The sequence below is a fragment of the Hipposideros armiger genome, unplaced genomic scaffold, assembly GCF_001890085.2.
Source record: "Hipposideros armiger isolate ML-2016 unplaced genomic scaffold, ASM189008v1 scaffold_72, whole genome shotgun sequence".
NCBI lineage: Eukaryota > Metazoa > Chordata > Mammalia > Chiroptera > Hipposideridae > Hipposideros > Hipposideros armiger.
In genome coordinates, this window is record NW_017731422.1 from 2,739,532 (window position 1) to 2,759,290 (window position 19,759).

The following is a 19,759-nucleotide window of genomic DNA, read 5'->3' on the forward strand; positions in this document are numbered from 1 at the left end:
TCCTAAGTCGGCCTCATACCTGATGCTCCAGGATCAGAGTTCCTAACCATTTCAACCTCTCCTGTACAGGCCTAGCTCCAGCCCACAAGAAGCTGAAAATCCACATCTGATTTGCAGAGACGAAAAGGCTTTAAAGAAATAGGGGTAATGCATGTGATTTTACCGAGGAAGCCTGCCAGGGAATGAAAGCGACCTTAGAGACTTCAAGGACTGGCATGACAGAACTAGAAGACCTCCCCTAGACTGCTGGAATGCAGTACAGGCTTGACACAGAGGCCTCTCCGCTTAGCCCAAAGCTGGAGAGGTGAGGGAAAAGGAAGCGACAGGAGTAACGGAGCGAGAAGCCTAGGAGCGTCCCAGTCCTTGACCACCACTGCGGCTGCGCGTGCGTCGTTCCGGAAACGGAAGTGCATAAGAGGTCAGCGTTGGTTTTCAAGATGGCGGCCCTCAATGCGCTGGTGTCCGGTTGTGGGCGGCTGTTCCGAGGGCTCCTGACAGGCCCGGCCGCGACCAGTTGCGCTCGGCCTCTAGCTCGCGGGTTCAGGGAAGGTGAGTCCTGGGTCCCGGCGGCCAACCAAAGTTGAGAAGAGCGGCAGAGGTTGCTTCCTCCAGCCCCGGTGTGCCCCTCCTTCCTTTTTCTTCGCTCAGTTATAAAACGTCGGAGATGCTGGCGCTCCCGGGGTGCTGGAAAGCGCCTTCCAGACCCTGATACTGTTATCTTGACTTCCTAGCCCTCGTGAGTGTCGTCATGGGCGGGTGCGGGTGGGGAGGACGGAGAGAAAGGCCTCTTTAGTTAGCAAAGGCAGAAGAGAAACCTGTTGCAGGGTTCAGAAAAGTTTTCCGTAAGGGTCTGCATGTTAATTCTCTTCCATATTTTCCGAACGGCGGCTCCCTTCATTAAAGAATCCCTGGAGGGAAGGACACCTGGCTACCCTCCCCAGAGCCTCCCTTTCCAGTTTCTCATCTGAAAATGCTGTCGTCTGATGGCGGCTTTTTCTCTGCCCGGGCCGCTTCTCTCCCTGAGAGGTGGAAGCTAACTAAGGTGGAAAGGCCATTGAACAGCTGAAAAAGGCAAATGCTGCATGGTAGTTTTGCTTTTCATGAATCTTAACTGTGGAAAGGAAGCCTGCTTCTAGCAGTGAACTGAGAGCTTACTAAAGGCCAAGTGCTGTACTTCAAGCTTTCAAGGCATTCTGGACAAAGAAAATACAGCCCTTTTTCTGAGAAGTTAGGTTTTAGTTAGATGATATGTATACACTCCAGTAAATGCAAGTTAGGTATTTAGGTGACGAAGTAGAAGGGAGATTTGGTTACCGGAAACAGCAAACCCAACTGGAAGATTTCAGTAGGGGGTGTGTGCCTTGAACAGGCTTATGAAAGGATGGAATCTGGCGAAGAGTGAAAAAGTCTTTCAGGACCTAGCCCTCCTTTGTGCACTGCTGGAAGCAGGAAAGGATGAGTGATGTGCAAAAGAAGTGATGTGAGGTTTTTAAGATTCTGGCATGGTATTGACCAGCGTTTCCTTTAACTAAAACTGAGGTGTATCCAGTGGAAAAGAGTGATCATTGTTTTCAGAGGGAGCAGAAAAGTCCAGAAAGAAGAGCCTAATGAAGAGGCGATTGGATTTGTCACAGAAGAGGTCTCTTTTTTTTAGCTTTCAAACAGCAATTTCAATAGGATGGCAGACAAGGAACCCAGTAGGGGGAAATCAAAGAGATATGTGAGAAGAATTTAGCTGTGAAAGGAAGATGGAACACTTGCTATAAAGAACAATAAAATCCAGATACTGCCTGGTTAACATTAGATAAACTAATTTATTAATAAAGACACCAAAGAGATCATGAGGCTAACAGAAAGGACTTGGATAAGGTGTTTCGTCTCTTGCTATGTTGCAAAATAAGCATGGGCCCATAACATTTTTGAGGGTGTCTACCAAGTGTCAAACACTAATAGCTACAATTTACATATCCATTATGAAATTCAAAGTTGGAAATAGTTCTTTGCTGTGTTCCCAGAGAATAGGCAAGAGGAATAGTTTTTTGTGTGTTTTTTTATAAAGGAATATTTGAAATTAGAATTTTTTCATTTGGAGAGTTTGTGAAATGATGAACTGTATAATCAGATGGGTCTTTGAAGTCCTCCTTTCTAAAAATACTTGATTGGTTGGTCTTCTACATTACTCACTGTCAGACCTAAAAGTTAAGTAATTGAACTGATGTAATCTTACATGAAAACACTTATCATATTCTGTATTCTTCTTGAAAACCACCTATCTCCAAAGCCTTTAAATGAAAAAACTCTCTTGATGTTCTACCCTTTATGTGTAAGGCATAAAGTATTACACATATAGCTAATTTGGGGTATATTTGACACCCAAATAATATCATACACATAGAATTTAAACTTGTGGGGAGGAAGCTGGATATCTTGCTGAAATTATTCAAGCATCCTACTTTTCAGGAGATCAGATAGTACAACTTAATTTTAGTCAGAGTTCATGAGACTGAGCACCAGTGTTCCTGTCTGTAAATTCTTAGTCTAAAGCAGCGGTTCTCGTTGGGGGACAGTTTTGTCCCCCAGGGAATATTTGACAATGTCTGGAGACATTTTGGTTGTCACAGCTGGTGTTTCTGTCATTTGGTGGGTGGAGTCCAATGATGCTGCTAAACATACTACACTGCACAAGACAGCCCCCACAACAAAGAACCACCTGGCACAAAATGTCAGTATACTGCTGTTGACAAAGCCTGGTCTAAAGCTTGACAAGAGGGACACGCAAAGCCAAAACATATTATGGAAGAAGCAAGACTGAAGGAAGACAAAAATGGAAATTGTGGTTTATTAAGTGCCTGCTGCAAGCACTGCTAGGTTTTCCACATACATTTATTCAGTCTCAACTATTCTTAAAGGTGGTTATTAACTGACATTTTTACAAATGAGGAAATCTGGTTCAGGGGGGTTCAGTAGCTGCCCAACATCACACAGCTAGTAAGTGATGGAGGTGAAGGTAGAGCCAGCGCTCTTCCCGCTCCACCTGTAACATACCTTGGCACTCCATGGCAGGGCTTCCCTGAGGTTCCCTCCCTTTCCTGAAAGCCCTTGTCAGTTAACTTGCTGAAGACCATTTAGTGCTTTTACGGTTGACACTGCCACACTTAGCAAAGATTGTGTTAGATCTCATTCCTGCCTTATCACCCTTAAAGCTCTTACGAAGGAAACGTGTCTAAAACAAGAAAAATAAACATGTGAATATCTGATTTTACAGTAATGATCTGTCAGTGTGTTGAAATGAGTAAAGGCTGAAGGGAATTTTCTTCATCTTTGCCAGTTAGCTAAGGGGGCTTTCTGGAGGACCTAGCATTTTAGGATGTGCTGGCAGGACGGGCAGCCCTATAGCTAAAAGCTTTGAGAGAGGAGGGAGGGAGTTGGGGGCTTTGAGGAACTGAGAGTAACCTGCTAGTGGAAAGAGATTTTTGTGCAGCAGTAGAGACTCCTCATTCTGAAGCATGGTGCAGAGGGACATTCCTTTGGGCCCAAGGGAAAAGAAATGGGGAGGTGATGAGAGAATCAGGAAACTCTAATGGTAGAATTAAAGATGAACAGAAAGGAGTGGTGCTTGAGCGAGGAAGGAGTTTGAGAAAAGTAAAGGGCCAGAAGTGCCATTTCTTCGGCACACGTCCCAAACAGCACTCCGCTCCCTGGCCCTACATAAGACTGTTCATGCCGCCTCTAAGCCGTCCTGCCATTCAGTTACTCCATTCCTTCATAGTGTACTTGGGACCTGGTTTCCATGGCTCCTTTCCAAAAGGACCTTGGTCTCTGGGCACTTTCTGCAGCAGTGCCCTCCACTCCTCATCATTCATCTTTCCACACTTCCTCCTTTACTAAACAGTTGAGTCTTTATACTGCTGCAGTTCACTATGTCTGTGTTTATGTGGCCATCAAGGTCTTTCTGCGTTCACTGCGATCTCACCGCAAATGCTGTTTGCTCTAGACTGTTATAATTCAGTTATCTTGGACTCCATCCTAGGCGAGTATTTACTGAAGCACTCAAAGGACCTCTTTACGAGGCATGGACTTTATTATAGTGAAGTTCCCATACTTGTTTTAGTCCCCTTTTCTCCCCTAGGCCAAAGACTCTGTCTTCCTATTCTGTTGTAACTCTCCACCATAGGTGGAGCCGGACTGTACAGCCCACGGGTGTGCAGCAAATGTGTTGCCTCCTGTGGAACAGATTATTTGATCTGTATGAGAAGTGTCTGTCTTCGAAGATTATGTATGGCCCTTAATTCTTGTTGAGAAAATGGCTTCATTTCTTTCCTGAGTTTACTTGATATAGCCATGTCTCGGAACACAAGGGTGATTCCATCTTTTTCTAAACAAGCTTTCTGTTAGTGCCTTAAATCTCTTAGTCCAGCTTTTCTTAGCCACCCCCACTTCCCTTGAATGGACAAGAGGCCAGGGACAAAATGGATCTCAGGTTTTGTTTGGTTTTGACATGTTTTTGTATGCACACTGAAAATCAATACTATTTTGATTCCTATCTCCGTTTTCAGAGGCTTAAAAACTAGCGGGCCTCTTCAGGCTCCAGCCGGGCCTTCTGCCCCAGCACTGACACACCACCCTGATCAGTCTGAATCTCAAGTGAATGCTCAGGTCATTACTTCTGATTTGACAAATTGTCTCTATTAGATAAGCATCTGCTTAATGTTTTACTCACTGGCTTATAGTAAGATAATTCACTGGCTCAGAGTTGCTGTGTGGGGAGCTTGTGAACAGTGGAGCTTGCCACAGGCTTTGATCTCTTTTCCAGGGGCCAGTGGGATGACTTCAGGGTTTGGTTCTTTGCCGGGAGTGATGTGTGTTTTGTTAGACTTGTTTACCTCATGGTTAGGACCCAAGTGCCTCCACCGAGAAGGGAGCCACATGTTTATCCGCTTTGTTTTTCAGGGCATTGTTCTCCGTGCTTTTCCCCCCCACCTGTTGTTGCTCAGATTTGATCGTCCAACTTGGTTTTTGCAGATTTGTAAAGTTTCGGGGGTACGTGGAAGCCCTACTGGGCTGGGGCCATGCCCTTCTGCATCCCCACATTTGTAGCTTGACACATTGCAGCGACAGTCCCCCTGCAGCTGTGCTGGCCTCCAGACCGAGCTCCAGGTTGAGTCTCTCCCACATCCCGTTTAGGCTGGTCTCTGAACAAGTAGGTCTGTGTGTGGGGTGACGCATTTTCCTTTACAGGGAGAAACCTAGTTTGTCTTTGAATTGATTAGTAACTACAGTGTTCTGGAGCAAGCCTCAGGGCCTTTCTGGCCATTGTTACTCCTTTGTGTGTCTGAAATTGGACATGGAAGGGCTCTCAGGTTGGTTGTTTAGAGGTAATGAGTCTTTCTGAATGGCCTCGCCCAGAAAACCAATGGGGAACCATTCCAGGCAGTCTGCGTCTAATTAGGTGCTGGTCACAGAGCTCAGTGATCACAGATGCTGCTGTGGGACCCCGGGTGGATTAGAAGTGCCTCACTTTTTTTCCTTAGACATTCTCTTTTCACTCTTTTTATTGTTTTATTTTTCATATTGCAAAAGCAGTACATAGTTTATTTTAGAAAATACAGATAGGTATAAAAAAGAAACTAAAATTACCTACTGCCACCACTGAGAGAAAACCAGTATTACCATTTGGGCACATAGCTTCAGGGGTCTGTGAGCCTCCTAAAATCCGTGTCTAATTATATGTATACTTAGGGACATGTTTCTAGGGAGAGGTCCATAACTTGCACTGGATTCGCAAAATTAAGAACCTTAGGCTCTTTCTAATCTGCATTACTTCTTGCCTTAGCTAGAGCAGAGTAAAACTAATTGTGGTAGCCAAGCTGCTGTTAAAATATGATTGTAGTATGTGGGGAGACAGTTAGCAGCCAAGCTACGTGGACCCAGGTTTTCTATTACAGTAATTAGCAGTCAGAAGGGGACCACGGCAAGCATTTTGCTCCCTAAATGCTAGCTAGCATTCATTGAGGATCTGCTGTGTGCCAGTTCCTATGCTAACAGTAATGGCTTCTCTCTTTTTTAAGACACTGGGAGACCAAGGAAGGATCTCCGGGAACTTTCTGTTTGATTTTATTTGTCGAATGTGAGCTTTTAGCTTGATTTTTCCTTTGAATATTGTTGAAGTTGTCATTCTGCATGCTAGTCGAGTAAGATAGAAAATATGTATATTTTCAGACACACAAAGGAGCCCCAGCCTGAGGGGAGAAGACATAGTCCAGAGACAGAGCCACCAAACAGCCTGGGTCTGTGAGAAGCAGGGTTCAATCTTCCCCTTTCACCTCATTACTTACCCAGAAAAGACCAAGGCTTCTGAAATAGGCATCTAGAGAGAGCCATTCTGGGCCTGGACAGAGACCAGAATGGGGTGGGTGCTCTGCCATTACCTGACAGATGTGTGCGAGTTACTGTCTTGCCCTTGGGTTCTCTTTTGACTGCCAGACCTAAATAGGCAAAGAGCTGACGGAGTCCCTCTCAGTTTAGAATTGCAGTCCTCTCCTTGAAATTCTGCCCGGACCCAATACCTACAGGCCCCCTTACTCCCCCTTCTTTTATCACCCCTCTCCAGTATAGATAACAGAATGCAACCCTGCAGGGAGAGGACTGGAGAAGAGGAGGGGATTTAACTCATGCAGTTGTTCTTACACAGCTTTAAAACAAGGCTCTCAGGATGAATTCTAGGAGTGAATTTGTCTCATTGCTTATCCACCGTGGGGCCACTGGAGCAGTGTTAGTGCAGTGCTGTATCTTTGATTGCAAACTCTTCAAGGTCAAAAACTATGTCTGATTCTTTTCAGGAAAGGATGCATGCAGAGGGTACTTTTGAAGGTCTTTTAGATGCCTCCCCACCCCTCCATTCTTAGGTCATTATTGCTAGCCATGATAGGGCAGGGTCTTGCTAATTTCCTTGGATAGAATCAAGATGAATCTTGGCTTCAAAAGGCAAAACCAGCGTGGAGATCCTTGACTCCAGAGAGATGATATTACTTGGGCATCTGGGCTTGCCCCCACCCAACCTCAAGGGCATAGAGCCTTGGCACTTGGAGGTGAACCCTGCATGCTTTCTCTTCCACATGGGGACCGTGGGAGAGTGCAGACTGAAGGCTCCGTTTTTCTGCATGTGTAGAATTTGAGCTGTTATTTGAAACTCCCTGTTCCTTATTAAATGGCTGACCTAATTTTTCCCCTTTATCTCGTAGTGGTGGAGATCCAAGAAGGGAAGACGACTATAGTAAGTATCATCGAGTTGGCCACTTAAAACCTCTTTAACACTTGGAGCTGCCTGGCTGCTCCTCTTAGGGAAGGAGGGAGACCCATGCTGGACTCCTGGCCCCAGAATCCGCTCCCTCCGTGACCATAAATCTCACAATCTTCTATTTTTCAAGCCGTGTGCTATAGTGAGGTTCATCAGGAACAGTGACTTGTACCTGGATCGAGGTGTCTGTTATAGGATGAAAGTGGCTTTTTGTATGACAGTCTCAACAGGTCTTCGCTGATATGTTCTTTGGAGGGTGATAAATTAGTTTCCCAGAGGGGAAACTAAGGCAACGGCAGGACTAGAGAGCCAGAGTAGGTTGACCCAGGGCCAGGAGCCTACATCTCAGCTCCTCTCTTTTCTGCCCAGAGTGACTAAGCTACTCCTTAAGTGATACAGTTAAAAGGTGACACTCTGTGGGCCCTGGGCTCACTAGCTAGCTTGTATGCTGGTGAGAAAGCTAGAACAATTCTTCACCCACCCACTGCCCCCTTTCCCTCATTGGACCCATCTCGCCTCCCTTCCTCCAGAGTCATGGGGCCAAGATTATCCTATAATCCCTAAAAGACAGCATTGTTTTCACACAGCCTTCCATGCCGCCAATAAATCCACAGCCACTCCACAGAGCTCCCACAAGCCTCTATAACTTCCATGTCAACCAGGGATTAAACCCTTCTGACAGCCAGCCAAGCTCTGTCCTCCGCATGCAGTCTTATCCCTAGGACAAGCCCTTCGGGTTCCCTCTTTGGGTCTCCCCAGAATACTCCCTCAGCTTTTTTTACTGCTTAGCCCCAAAACAGTTCTTTTGAGGGGGGGCCCCACCCCCTTTGCACACCTTGTTTGTTTCCTTATTCAAAGCTGAAACAAGCATTTACCCCGTGAACGCTGTGCTGGTAGAGAGAAAACACATCTGGCTTTTGAGTGTGAAGACTGTTTGTCATGTGGGGCATGAAATTGCTATTTGTAGAATGAGCAGGGCGACATTGTGGCCCCGGGAGAGCCTGCGGGGAGGGAGCCCGTCCATGCCTGGGGAGGTGCTGCCGTGGCTGACGGTCTTGTTCCCTCGCTAGGGCCTCACTTCATCTAGAAAGATCGTGATACTCCCTCACTAGGTTATGGGGGTTAAATGAAATGATACATGTGACCCATGACTGGCACAGAGCCAGGCATGTCATGAGGCGTCAGTAAGTGTTAGCTCTCCCCACAACAGAACCACCTTAACCCCCTCCCAAGGCCTACCATCCACTTACACATTTTCCCTAGCACACCTCTCCACTTCTGGAGTGGTTGTGGTGGCCTTGGCAGAAAGGTCGGGAGCTTTGCCCTGCACAGCCAACATTGCTTCAAGCCCTCTTCCCCTTTTGCCAGTTCTCCCCCAGGAGACAGTGTTGTTTCCCTCATAAAGCCTCTCAGACCTGCCCCAGGCTCACGCTCATAATCCATGGCCTCAGTCAGTGCGGCTTTCTAAACTCCCCCTCTTGCAATTGGAGCTGATGCCCAGGTCACTGGTCTGTTAAACTTAGTAATTCCAAGGCTGTGTCACAGGATACAGCCGCTACAGCGAAGGTCATTTCACACGAGGCCTCAGCACAATTGGAAAGGTGGCAATCCAAAATAATAAAAGCAAGGAAGAGAATAGGAGAATGTACCCTCCCATCTACTTTTTTTTTTTTTTTAAAGAAGAAGCGGAAGTGCACGGATATCTGCTCATCTAGGCAGACACCGGGCTTCTCACCTCGGCATTGTTGGCATCCTGGGCTCTCTGTCCTGGGGACTGTCCTGTGCTTTGTAGGATCGTTAGCACTTCCCTGCTAGGTGCCAGTAGCACCCCACCCCCGAATCATGACAATCAAAAATGTCTTAGACATTGTCCAGTGTCCCCTGGGGAGCAAAATCATGGCAGGCTAAGAACCACTGGCATAGACCTAGCTCTGTAAGATAAAGTTGGAAACTGCAGTTTCCTCTGAGAAGGATATGTGGGATGGGAGGGAGACTTCCTTTGGACTCTACAACCCTGCGGAGTTTGAAACTTTTTGCCATGTGCATGTATTACTTTTTCCCAAAGGTTTTGTTTGAGGAAGGAAAGGTAGCTTTCAGCTGATACAGCAAAACCCTACCTCTTGCCACCAGCATTAAGTTCAGTTTCCACTACGCTTAAAGGTCACCAAATCATTTCTTTGTAGCCACCCCAAAACCCAGTGTGCAGTAGTAGTTCCAGCGGAGAAACTTATTTATTAGCTGTTCCCGCAAGACCCCCAGAGATAAACTTACACCAGCATTCCCACCATTTGGGGGGTTGCTCAAGGATCAGAGGCTCCACACAGCCCTCCCCCTCACTGGCTCTTTCTCTGCTTCCTAGATCGAAGGCCGTATCACAGGGACTCCCCAGGAAAGTCCAAATCCCCCTAACCCTTCTGGCCAGTGCCCCATCTGCCGGTGGAACCTGAAGCACAAATATGGCTACGAGGTGAGTCTATGTACAGACACTGGGCTCTGCGTGTCGTGGAGGTCATAGTGGCTGGTTAACTTAAGCAGTGTCTGTCCCCCCACCCCCACCCCCGTAACCACTGCTGCATCTCATGGAGACACCAAAGACAAGCATTTTATCCAGTGGCTCTTAACCCTGGCTGCACATTAGAATCACAGGGGAGCTTTTAAAAAACTGCTCAGACCCCACCCTCAGACATTGAGAGTCAGTGGGTCTGGGGTAAAGCCTGGCCATCGTTATTTTTTTAAAGCTCCCCAGGTGATTCTCATGTGCAGCCAGGGTTGAGAGTCATGTAGTCCGTGGTCTGGTTGCGTGCAATTCAGACCACCAGGGCCCGGTACCCCCATCTTGCAGGGTTGTGTTCCCAAGCAGGATGGAATCAGAGTTTGAATTTGGCTTTCCTTCTTTTATAATGAGAGTCTATTTGGAGAGTCCTCACTGTGACCTGGGGACACATTACTGTCTCTTTCCATAATGGGGCTACAGAGGCTCCTGTTTGCTCCATGCCTTCTAGCTCTTCATCTGTTTCCACGGAAGGATGACGACGGTGAATAATAACAATAGATAGCCTGCGTTGAGTGCATGCCCTGTCAGGCACTGTTGTAAGCACTTACATGTCTTCATTCACTTCGTCTTCACAGCCCTGGAGCATTCCATACTTGTCCTTCAGAGCTCTGCTAGTGACATTAAGCACCCTATTTTTAGGTTTCAGGTGATTCAGGCTCTGGGCCAGTTTGACCTGCAGGTTGTCCCTGTGCCCCTCTGAGGAATGGGATGACTAAGAGCAGAGATCCCGGTCAGGTGGTAAGAGGAGGCAAGGCCACATGCCCATGGGATCTGAACAGAATGACCCAACTAATCTCCCAGGCTGGGAGCCTTGGCTCCAGGCCATCCTGGGGTGGGGAGAGGGGGTGTTCTTTCACTCTGCCCCAGGCCCTCCTGCTGCTGGCCGCCTGGAGTCAGAGGAAGCTTGCAGGCCATGGGCAGCATTCACAGCTTCTTGTTACATGAGAGCTAGTGGGGTTGTGGCCGTACTTGAAATTCCAGCTGAAAACGGGAAGGTGAACCCCACACCTGCCTGACCACCATGGGGCACTCTTCCTATCAGCCATTTCCAGGCAATAGACTTGGCTCTGTTTATCCAGCAGAAGAAATCCAATCCCCTCCGAGGTAAAGGCTAAAGTTGTTTTCCTTTTACCCCTTTCCATTGAGGACACCCTTTGCCTGAGCTGCACAAAGCTGTCAGCTTGCTTGGCAGCCTACAGTGGGGGAGGCTGGGGCTGTGAGCCCAGTTGATTAGCCCTAGATAATCCAGTCCAAGTTCTTTTCATCAGATTCGGAAGATTTGGGGTCTGGGTCCCCCGGGAGCTGTCCAGTGATTACAACAAATCTGCGGTTATACAGCAAGGCGCCTGCCAGGACAGCAAGTTAGTTTGTGGACATGACTGCTAAGACTGGCATGCCAGGCCCCTCACGGCGGTGGGGGGTGGGAGATGGGGGCTTTTATTTAACCCTTTAGCCATCCGGTGAGAGTTGGGAGGGCAAATGGTCTCATCTTTTTTTTTTTTTAAGGTTTTATTGGGGAAGGGAACAGTGTGTTGGGGAACTGGGGAACTTTGTGTTTTTCAAGGACCCATCAGCTCCAAGTCAAATTGTTGTCCTTCAATCTTAGTTGTGGAGGGTGCAAGCTCAGCTCCAAGTCCAGTCACCGTTTTCAATTTAGTTGCAGGGGGCGCAGCCCACCATCCCATGTGGGAGTCAAACCGGCAACTTTGTTGTTCGGAGCACATGCTCTCACCAGCTGAGCCATCCTGCCATCTATTGGCAGCTCAGCGGCAGCTCAGCTCGGGCGCGGCTCACTGGCCCATGTGGGAATCAAACCGGCGACCCTGTTGCTCAGAGCTCACACGCTAACCAACTGCGCCACCCAGCCGTCCCAAATGGTCTCTTATCTTGATTCTGGCTTTGTTGACCCTCGTTTCCTTGATTCGTCCAAAGCAGTCTGAATGGTCCAAAAGAAGCCTGAGCATCCATTCACTTCTGGTCACAGGGGGATTTAGAAGATGTGGGATTTAACTTCACAGCCCTGGTACCTTCCTCAGTTTGTATCCTGCCCAGCACTTCAGAGGGAGAAGGAGAGGCTGTCTGCATGTGTTCTGGCCTGTGGCGCATAGGCTTTGCGGGCAGAAATGGCACAGATTTTCCCTCTTCGGTGGAAATATGTGACATACCCCTTACCTCATCCTAGGAGAATAACAGACCTTTCGTTATCAGGAAAGATATTGCAGGTGCATGAAAGATTGTTAACATGTCTTGAAGAGTTTCTGTTCTCTAACCTAGTCTATGAAAAGGTTATCTCATGGAGGAGCTAGAAGCTCCTGGGGTTGGTAATAGGGTCAGAAGATCTTTAAGTTGGGGTTTAACTTTTGGTAGGGTGAGGGTAGGAGACCAGTGTGCAAAGCTCTTTGTGGAGGGAATAGCCTCAGGTCAGTTCCCAAGGGAGACATCGGCCTCCTGGAGTGCCAGAGTATGACGGCCTCCCCTACAGGTCGCGTGGCCTGGCTCCCCAGCATCGAACGCCCACCCGGCTGACCCTCATCTCCTGTTTTCTGTTTCCACTAGGATGTGCTCCTGCTCAGTCAGTTCATCCGGCCTCATGGAGGCATGCTGCCCCGAAGGGTCACAGGCCTGTGCCAGGAAGAGCACCTCAAGATTGAGGAGTGTGTGAAGATGGCCCACCGGGCAGGTAGAAGTTCCTTTTGAGGCCAAGAGGGGCCAGAGGGCAGTAGGCGCCATTCCCCACCCCCACCCACTTCCCTGCCAGCTACCCCATGTTGTAGCCCCTCCTGGCAGAGAAATGGTCATCCAGAGTCTTCATTATACTCCCCCTAATGCCAGCCTTCCACCCCCTTGGGCTTTCTGTATGGCCCCCAAGGACTGCGGAGACCATCCCCTTATATATTCTTCCCTCCCCTCAGGTCTGTTGCCAAATCACAGGCCTCAGCTTCCCGAAGGATTTGTTCCAAAGAGCAAACCCCAACTCAACCGGTAAGCACACCTGGGTGTCAACACCCTGAGCATTCTGCGTGCCCTCAGTTCCCACTGCATTCTGCTGGGGGAGCCATTTACCGAAGCTCGTGCCACACCCAGGGAAGCCAGAGTTCTCCTCGGCTGTTCCATCCCATCCAGCGTGAGCGCGCACCCACCGCAGCCCGCCTCCCCTGCTGGCCTCAGCCTCTTTCTTCCCTCCCCAGTAGGGCACTCAGCACAGGGGCAAGGAGAGTGAGGAAGTCTGCTGGCTGGGCATTAGAATGTGCTGATCCCCTGTTTATGACATCATACTGGGTTGCTATGGGAATGTCAGAGCATTTCCACAAACTTTTAGTATCCCAGCACTGGGGTTACTAAAGGGCAAAATGAGGCCTTAAAAATGGGAGGGTTCTCGGGGGCAGGGCCACATGTATAGCTGTGCAAGCCGTACACTGCAAAACGTCAAGGCACCATCCATGTAGACTAGATTGTAAATGGTGCCTTCTAGAGTTACTCAGTTAACAACCTGCACAGCTGCACATGGTGACCCAGGAGGTCCTGAAGAAGAGGAGAGGAAAGTCCCTAGATCCTGGAATCAATCAGTCAATCTGCCTTTCAGCCTAAGCAGGGTGGCCCCCTCTGGTATAGAAACAGATTCCTGTCTAATACGCAAACAGCCATCCTATTGTACGTTCCTTTCTCTCCCCTATCTCTGACATTATCAGACTCACATACTCCAAATGAGTAATCCCCCCTTGTTGTGAGTAGAGCCAGACCTGTAAAATTGATTTTGGTTTTTTTTTCTTGTTCTCCCCATCAACGGCCTCTCCTCTCTTTCGGCCTATCCTGCTGCCACTGAAACTGCTCTCTATACGGGACCAAAAATGACTGAAGTGAAGCAAGACTTTCTCCACCCCACTCCCAGCAAACCTCCTAGTCTGATCCCCAGCAGAACCCAGGCATGGGGGTGAGAGGCCAGGCAGATACCAGCCATGGACTGCTGGGCTGGGGGTGCAGGGCCACAGCTGGGTCTTCATTGACGCCTCGCCAGCACCCTGGCCCCATGCCCATCTCCACCTGCACTTCCTACATTGCTAGCTGGGCCATCTGCCAGCAGCCCTGGGGGAGCAGGACCTATTAACCTCTTCCTGTCTTTCCCAAATGTGCTATGGACCATTTGGGGTTTGAGCCTACCCCCACCCCCTGACTTGTTAAGAGACAGCAGCAGGCCTAAGGACACAATCCATCCTGCCCTCAGGCCTTTGAAGTGAGGCCAGGCTCCCTCCCATATATCCGGCATCCTTTAACGTGACACAGGATTGATGATGTGTGGGGGCTCTTGGGTTGCAAAAGGCCACCCTGAGGGGAGGGGGAGTCCTGGCTATGAGGGAGGTTGAGTCCCTTGCAAGGGACTTGATGATTCTATCCAGAGGTCCTTGAGCTGCCATGCACTGGCCCGGGTTCTGCTGGGGCACCGTAGGAGCCATGCTTCTTCCTTCCCCTGCCCCTTCAGGAGAGGTGGGAAGGAGCCTTGGTTCTTCTTGAGCTGGAGTCTTCCCAAAGAGCTGGCTGCAGGCCACCCAGGCCCACCCTCCCCCACCAGCTGGCTGCTCCGTGTGGCACAGGCATCAGGCCCAGGGCTAGCTGAAGCCCGGCTTCCTCGGGTCCCTCCAAGGCAGGGGGGAGGAACAGCTTTAGGGCAGCAGTTCTGGAGGATCTCGAGATCTTCTGGGGTCCTGGAATCCCAGTGAGCACTCCTTTTGGGGAGCGTGCTTCCATACCCCATCTCTTCACCTACCCCCTGTAGAAACTCCTGCTGTCCCAGTACCACCAACCACAGAAAAAGCAAGTCCCTGGGGCCAGCCCACTCCTCAGAGGTCTCCCTGCTAGGGGCATGGACATTGACAGTAGATGTATAGAGACCCTCTGCTGTCTGCCCATGCCACACTTGGAGTGCAGGCCAGCACCTCCCATAGCTTTTTACTCCTTTCAGAGCAGTTCCCTTTGCGTAGGACTGAGAGCAAAAGACTTAAGGTCTAGGGGAGCTTAGTTGAGATGCATAAATCAGCCATTATTTTTTCACTTTCACCTAAAAATCTTCATCCACGGGCATTAATTTTTTTCATTAAAAGTCTCTCCTTTGGGGTTTTCCAGAGGTGACTGGGTTGAGTCTCAACCTAGAGTGGGGGCAGGAGAGGATCCTGGCCTTTGCTACGGCTGAGCTTTCAGACAAAGGGTGGGCCTCTCTGGACAGAACCCAGATTTCACTCTGAATAGAGTAAACCCCAATCCCAGCCGGCATGAGCCACTTTTCCAGGAACTGTCAGCGCCCTGGCCATCCCCAAAGGAGGCCAAAGGACTGTGGGTGGCAGCCATCTTTCCCTACCCCTCCTACTTACAGGAAGGAACCTTCCTGGACTAGGTCTGCTCCCACAGGCCCTCACCCTTGGCTCCCGTCATAGGTTGGGTGAGGAGCAGGGTCCTACATCAGTTACAACTGCCCAGGGGAGCTCCCTGAAGGCTGGGGGACAGAACCAGCCAAGTGGGGAAGAGGGAAGGATCCCTCCAGGCCCTTACATCAGCCTCTCCTCTCCCCATGGCTGAGGCCAGCGAAGAATGATCTGTTCTCCGGGCAGCCTCTTCCTCCACCTCCTCCCCCACCAAATACACACAAACATTGACAACTCATAAAGATCAAGGGAGCGCGTGGCCCTGGGCCGCCTGACCCTGGCCACACACACTTGCAGCAAGAGCCCAGCCCATCTGTTTACAGCACACTCAGCAGTTGCTCCCAGGAAAAGCGCTTGCTCCTCAAGGAAGGCAAACTACTGAAAGGATTTGGTTGGACAACCACAGCTTTGGCCCGAGGAGGCAGCGCCCACTCTCCCAGCTCCAGCATGGAACCCGGTCCTCACAGCCACCTCTTGGCCCTCCCTCCACAGGTACCTGACCCGCTGGTCCCGCCGCTCGGTCAAGCCCATCTACAATAAAGGCCACCGCTGGAACAAAGTGCGCATGGCTGTGGGGTCACCCCTCCTGAAAGACAACATCTGCTACTCAAGAAGGCCGTTGGTGCTATATCATTGACTGAGAGCATGACCTCCTGAGCACCTGGCCAGAGCTGCTCCTGTGCTCCCGCCCCACCCTACCAGGGTGGCCCGGATTCTCCAACATGAACTGCACGAGGGTCAGTGGGACCAGCAGCAGTGCTGGGAGCTGGGGGCAGGCAGGGCAGTTGGGTCCCATGGCAGCTGCTGGGGTCTCATGACTGGCTGGGGCTGTGTTCAGAGCTGGGGGACAGGAGCTTTGCCCAAAGTAATGTCATAAACCAGGCTCATGTCTCACTCACTGGGTGTGTGCCCACTGTTTGGGAAGTATGGGGGGGCGTGGCCCATTTCCAGCCAGTTACTGGGCATTGAGTCCCTGATTACTTGTGATGAGCCACCATGTGAATGCAACCTGAAGGGCTTCATGGGCCGAACAGGTTCCCATCCTCTTTTATTGACAGCTGTTAGTCTTGGGCCTGAGGGGCTGCAAGGAGGAGGGGATTTGGGCTGCCTGGTGGTGTGCAGCTCTCATCTGAGTCCAGGAGCTGCCTTCCTCAGATCTCACCTCGCTGTCACCTGCTCCGACCCTCCGCCACTTGCTTTAGAGCTGGGTCCCCCAGCTCCTCCGTAGACCTCTCCTCAGAGCCTGGACACCAGATGGAGGCGGAGATAAAGGAAAGCAGCAGTACAAAACAAACAGACCAAGTTCACTGAAATGTATGAAAATGATGTTTACATTCTACAACAGAAGTCCCCGGGCTGGCCCTTCCTACAGCATGAAGGGCAAGTCTATGTTCTTCTCACCGGTGCCCACGTAGATGTAGCCACAGTTCTTGGTGCGGGGAGCATGGTAGAAGGTGAGGCCTGGCCAGAGCAGGCTGCGCAGCACCACCAGGGCACGGCCTCGCTCCATCTGGACGCTCCAGGACCCTGGGGAGGAGGCAAGGCCTGGGGCTGTGGAGCCAGCGCCTTGGGCAGCCAGGCCCTGGGGCAAGGTTCCACTGGGGAAAGGGAAGACAATTTCATTATCCCGGCACTTCACTCCTCCTGATTGCCTTTTAGCCATTTCACTGTTCATTAAAACCGCTTCCAGAGGGAGGGCAAAGGAAATGAAAAGAGGTGAAACTCAAACCAGTGCGTTTTGTTCCTGTCAGCAAGTCTAGTTAAAGGTTGAGTGGGGGAGGAAGCTGAATCCACAGGCAGAGGGGAGTTGGGGCCAGGCTTGGGGAGACTCTCTCTAGCTCCCTCTCACCCTCTCCGAGGGGTAATCACCGGTGACCTTCAGTCCTAGTACGGTTTCCCCCTACTTGCCATTTTGCTCTCTTGCCCAGTCCCAGAAGCCTCTGCTCTGAAGACAGATTAGACCCGACCAGGGGCTCCCATAGAAGTTTGGCAGGAGGGGACTTGGGCTGCAGCTAATGAGCCTTTGTCTATCCTGGGTCCTGTCCTGGTTTTTGCTCCCCAGACAGGAGCAGCCCAGCTCCGGGCTGAGCCGTGCAACCATGAGGACTTGGCGAGAAGCGCCTGATCCATCTCCAGAACTGAGGGAGGGAGCCTCTGTGTGGGAGGAAGGAGCCTGGGAAAATCGCCTCTGGATGCAGATCTGGAGCTCCTATTCCCCTGCGCACCGAGGCCCCTCCCGAGCCCCGCCGCAGCTCTGCTCCAGGGCCTGCCAGAAAGGCAAATGCTTTGAAGGTTTTGGTGTTGGACCAGCCAGTGATGTGCTGAGAGCTGCGCTGAGGCCTTCATCGGCTGCCAGCTCAGCCCGGCTGCTTGGCCCCTGCCACTCCAACTTCCCACAGGCCTCCTCCAACCATGGCCCACCCTGGTCACTCCACACCCAACAGCCTCACAGCCCAGTCCCCACCCACTGCATCCAAGAGACCTGACCACCAGGAACCCCAGGCCCCGATAGCAACTCAGTCATGCTCAGGGTGCCATCACCTGCCCAGATCAAAGCCAGAGCTTCCCGGGTGCATGTAGGTCAGCTGGCCCTGGCTTGCATAGGGAGAGGCTGGCTCAGAGCACTGTGCAGTGAGTGGCCTGCACCAAGTGCCACCAGCCATGCATGAGATGATGAAGTGAAAGCCACAGTGTGGGCTTGATTCTGCTCCCATGGTCCCACATAGTGCTGGCCAGACAGCATCAGGAATAAGAGTGGCCCTGGGTTATCAGCTCTGGCTGGGGTACTGCCTAGGAAGGGGGTGAGGGCTTTCTTGGTCAGAGAAGGGGAGTATTTCCCCTGGCTCCTACAATTTTTCTCCCTGGACACCTGAAGTCCTCCACCTCCCAGACCTGCTCTCAGAGTCCTAAGGCCCTACCTGTTGCTTTCCTAGTCACCCATCCCAAAAAGCCGATTGCCTTGGGGTAACGAGAGAGTGGGTGTGACAGAACAAAGTGTTCCCAGTGCACTGCATCCAGCCTTGGGCCAGCACAGACGCCAGGAAGGTACATGCTCGAGCCCCCCTTAGTCCGCCCCCACCCCATTGCTCAGAACATCATCTGTGGACAGCTCCTCCCTGCCCTTGGAGCCCACAGTCACTCAGCCCCTTAAACTGAGAAAGGTCAGGCTCTACCTCACTCTGCTCCCCAGGGAGGGCCGCTTACAGCCTGCCTGGCCAAATGCTGCTGTGGAGAAATGGAATCCTGGAGTCCCCCAACCTGTACCACTTGTCAGCTCACTGTCACCAGCACCTTGGCACACCCTGGGCAAGGGCTGGGTCCCAACCTTCCCTCACACCAGCCTGCCCACCTAGGGTTTGGCCCCCTTTCCTCCAGTAGATGAGGGGACCTAGACTTATCAGCAGGGGCTCACCCTCAGAGAGCAAGGAGAAACTGGCAGGGATGCTAGGGAAATACAGTGCCCCCACTGGGGCAGGGGGCAGCGCCAATCAGGCAGAAGGGTGCTGGCAGAGTGCGGAAGTGGCATGTGAGGGGCCCGCCAGCCAACACTACCGCCCTCCCTCCCTCCCTTGCATTCCTGTCACACTCCTGTCCTCCTCTGCTTGTTCCTGGCTCAGCTGGTTGCCCAGGAAACACACAGTCTCTCAACGTGCCAGGAGTCACGTAGTGTCTACCTGGGAAGCCAGGCACTTGCTGTCACCTTCACCCACTTTTTTTACTGCAGCTGCTGGAAAGGCTGGGCCTAGCCAGCTGCCACCGCCTCTGCCTCCTCTAGGATTCCAGGAGACGCAGCCTTCTGCGGCCTTCGTGTTTCAGTTCAGAGCCCCAGTCTCTCCCAGGCCTCCCCAAACCTCCCCTTCTGCCCTCTGGCAGTCACCCTTTTCTATAAGCTCTGTTTTTTGAGGCCATGGTGAGAGGACAAGCAGGTAATTAGGAACTCTTGCAATCAGCAGGAAGTTCTGGGTGTCCTGGGCCCCAGGGTCTCTCACCCACTTTATTAGTGTGGAAACCTCAGGCTAGGGTATGCTTCTCGTAACTACATTCTCCTGCCCTCCAGGAAGAAAGGCAACAAAGCTCTGAGTAAGTTTGAGGAGGGGAGTGGGCTGCGCTGGGGACCAGAGCTGCCTAGGAGCAGCCGATGGCTTAAACCCCCTCAGACCAGCACTACACAACTTGTCACACACACACACACAGAAATGGCCACAGGTCCCTTCTCAGAGCGGCCACTCCCACAACACCAGGGCCACAAACTAGAGTCAACCCCCCTAGGGGAGGGAGGGGAATGTGGGGCAGTACAGGGGTGGAAGAGGGCCCTGTGTAATTGATGGGCAAGGTCAGGCCCCCTGGTCCAGAAGGCCAAGCACCTGTCAGCCAGGCCTCCAAGGGCCTGGTGGAGGGAGCCACCTGCGTACGGCCACAGGAGAACGCTGGTGGAGAACACCATATTGTCCATCATCCTCCAATGCTCCTGTCTCCCCGTCTGCCACCCCCCCC

At 51.2% G+C, this 19,759-nt stretch overlaps 2 protein-coding genes across 4 annotated transcripts in view; one reads left to right on the forward strand and one right to left on the reverse strand.

Moving 5' to 3' along the window:
• Positions 1 to 402: 402 nt before the first annotated feature.
• Positions 403 to 16,159, forward strand: MRPS18A (mitochondrial ribosomal protein S18A). Its single transcript, XM_019642788.1, has 6 exons — positions 403 to 549; positions 7,242 to 7,273; positions 9,657 to 9,764; positions 12,408 to 12,531; positions 12,764 to 12,833; positions 15,758 to 16,159. Exons 1-6 carry the CDS (start codon positions 438 to 440, stop codon positions 15,900 to 15,902), a joined length of 591 nt encoding a protein of 196 aa, XP_019498333.1. The 5' UTR covers positions 403 to 437; the 3' UTR covers positions 15,903 to 16,159.
• A 405-nt stretch (positions 16,160 to 16,564) lies between these two features.
• Positions 16,565 to 19,759, reverse strand: part of RSPH9 (radial spoke head component 9) — a 15,170-nt gene continuing 11,975 nt past the window's right edge. For 2 of the 3 annotated variants that reach the window (XM_019642784.1, XM_019642787.1), the window contains exon 5: positions 16,565 to 16,863. In XM_019642784.1, coding sequence (XP_019498329.1) covers positions 16,652 to 16,863 — 212 coding nt within the window. In that variant the 3' untranslated portion in view covers positions 16,565 to 16,651. The remainder of the gene's footprint in view (positions 16,864 to 19,759) is intronic. The other variant, XM_019642786.1, reaches the window with a different exon arrangement.

Coding starts and splice junctions, on each gene's coding strand:
- MRPS18A (XM_019642788.1), top strand. CDS start 438: ATGGCGGCCCTCAATGCGCTGGTGTCCGGTTGTGGGCGGCTGTTCCGA. Junction 550..7,241: donor AGCTCGCGGGTTCAGGGAAG/GTGAGTCCTGGG, acceptor TTTATCTCGTAG/TGGTGGAGATCCAAGAAGGG. Junction 12,532..12,763: donor GAAGATGGCCCACCGGGCAG/GTAGAAGTTCCT, acceptor CCCTCCCCTCAG/GTCTGTTGCCAAATCACAGG.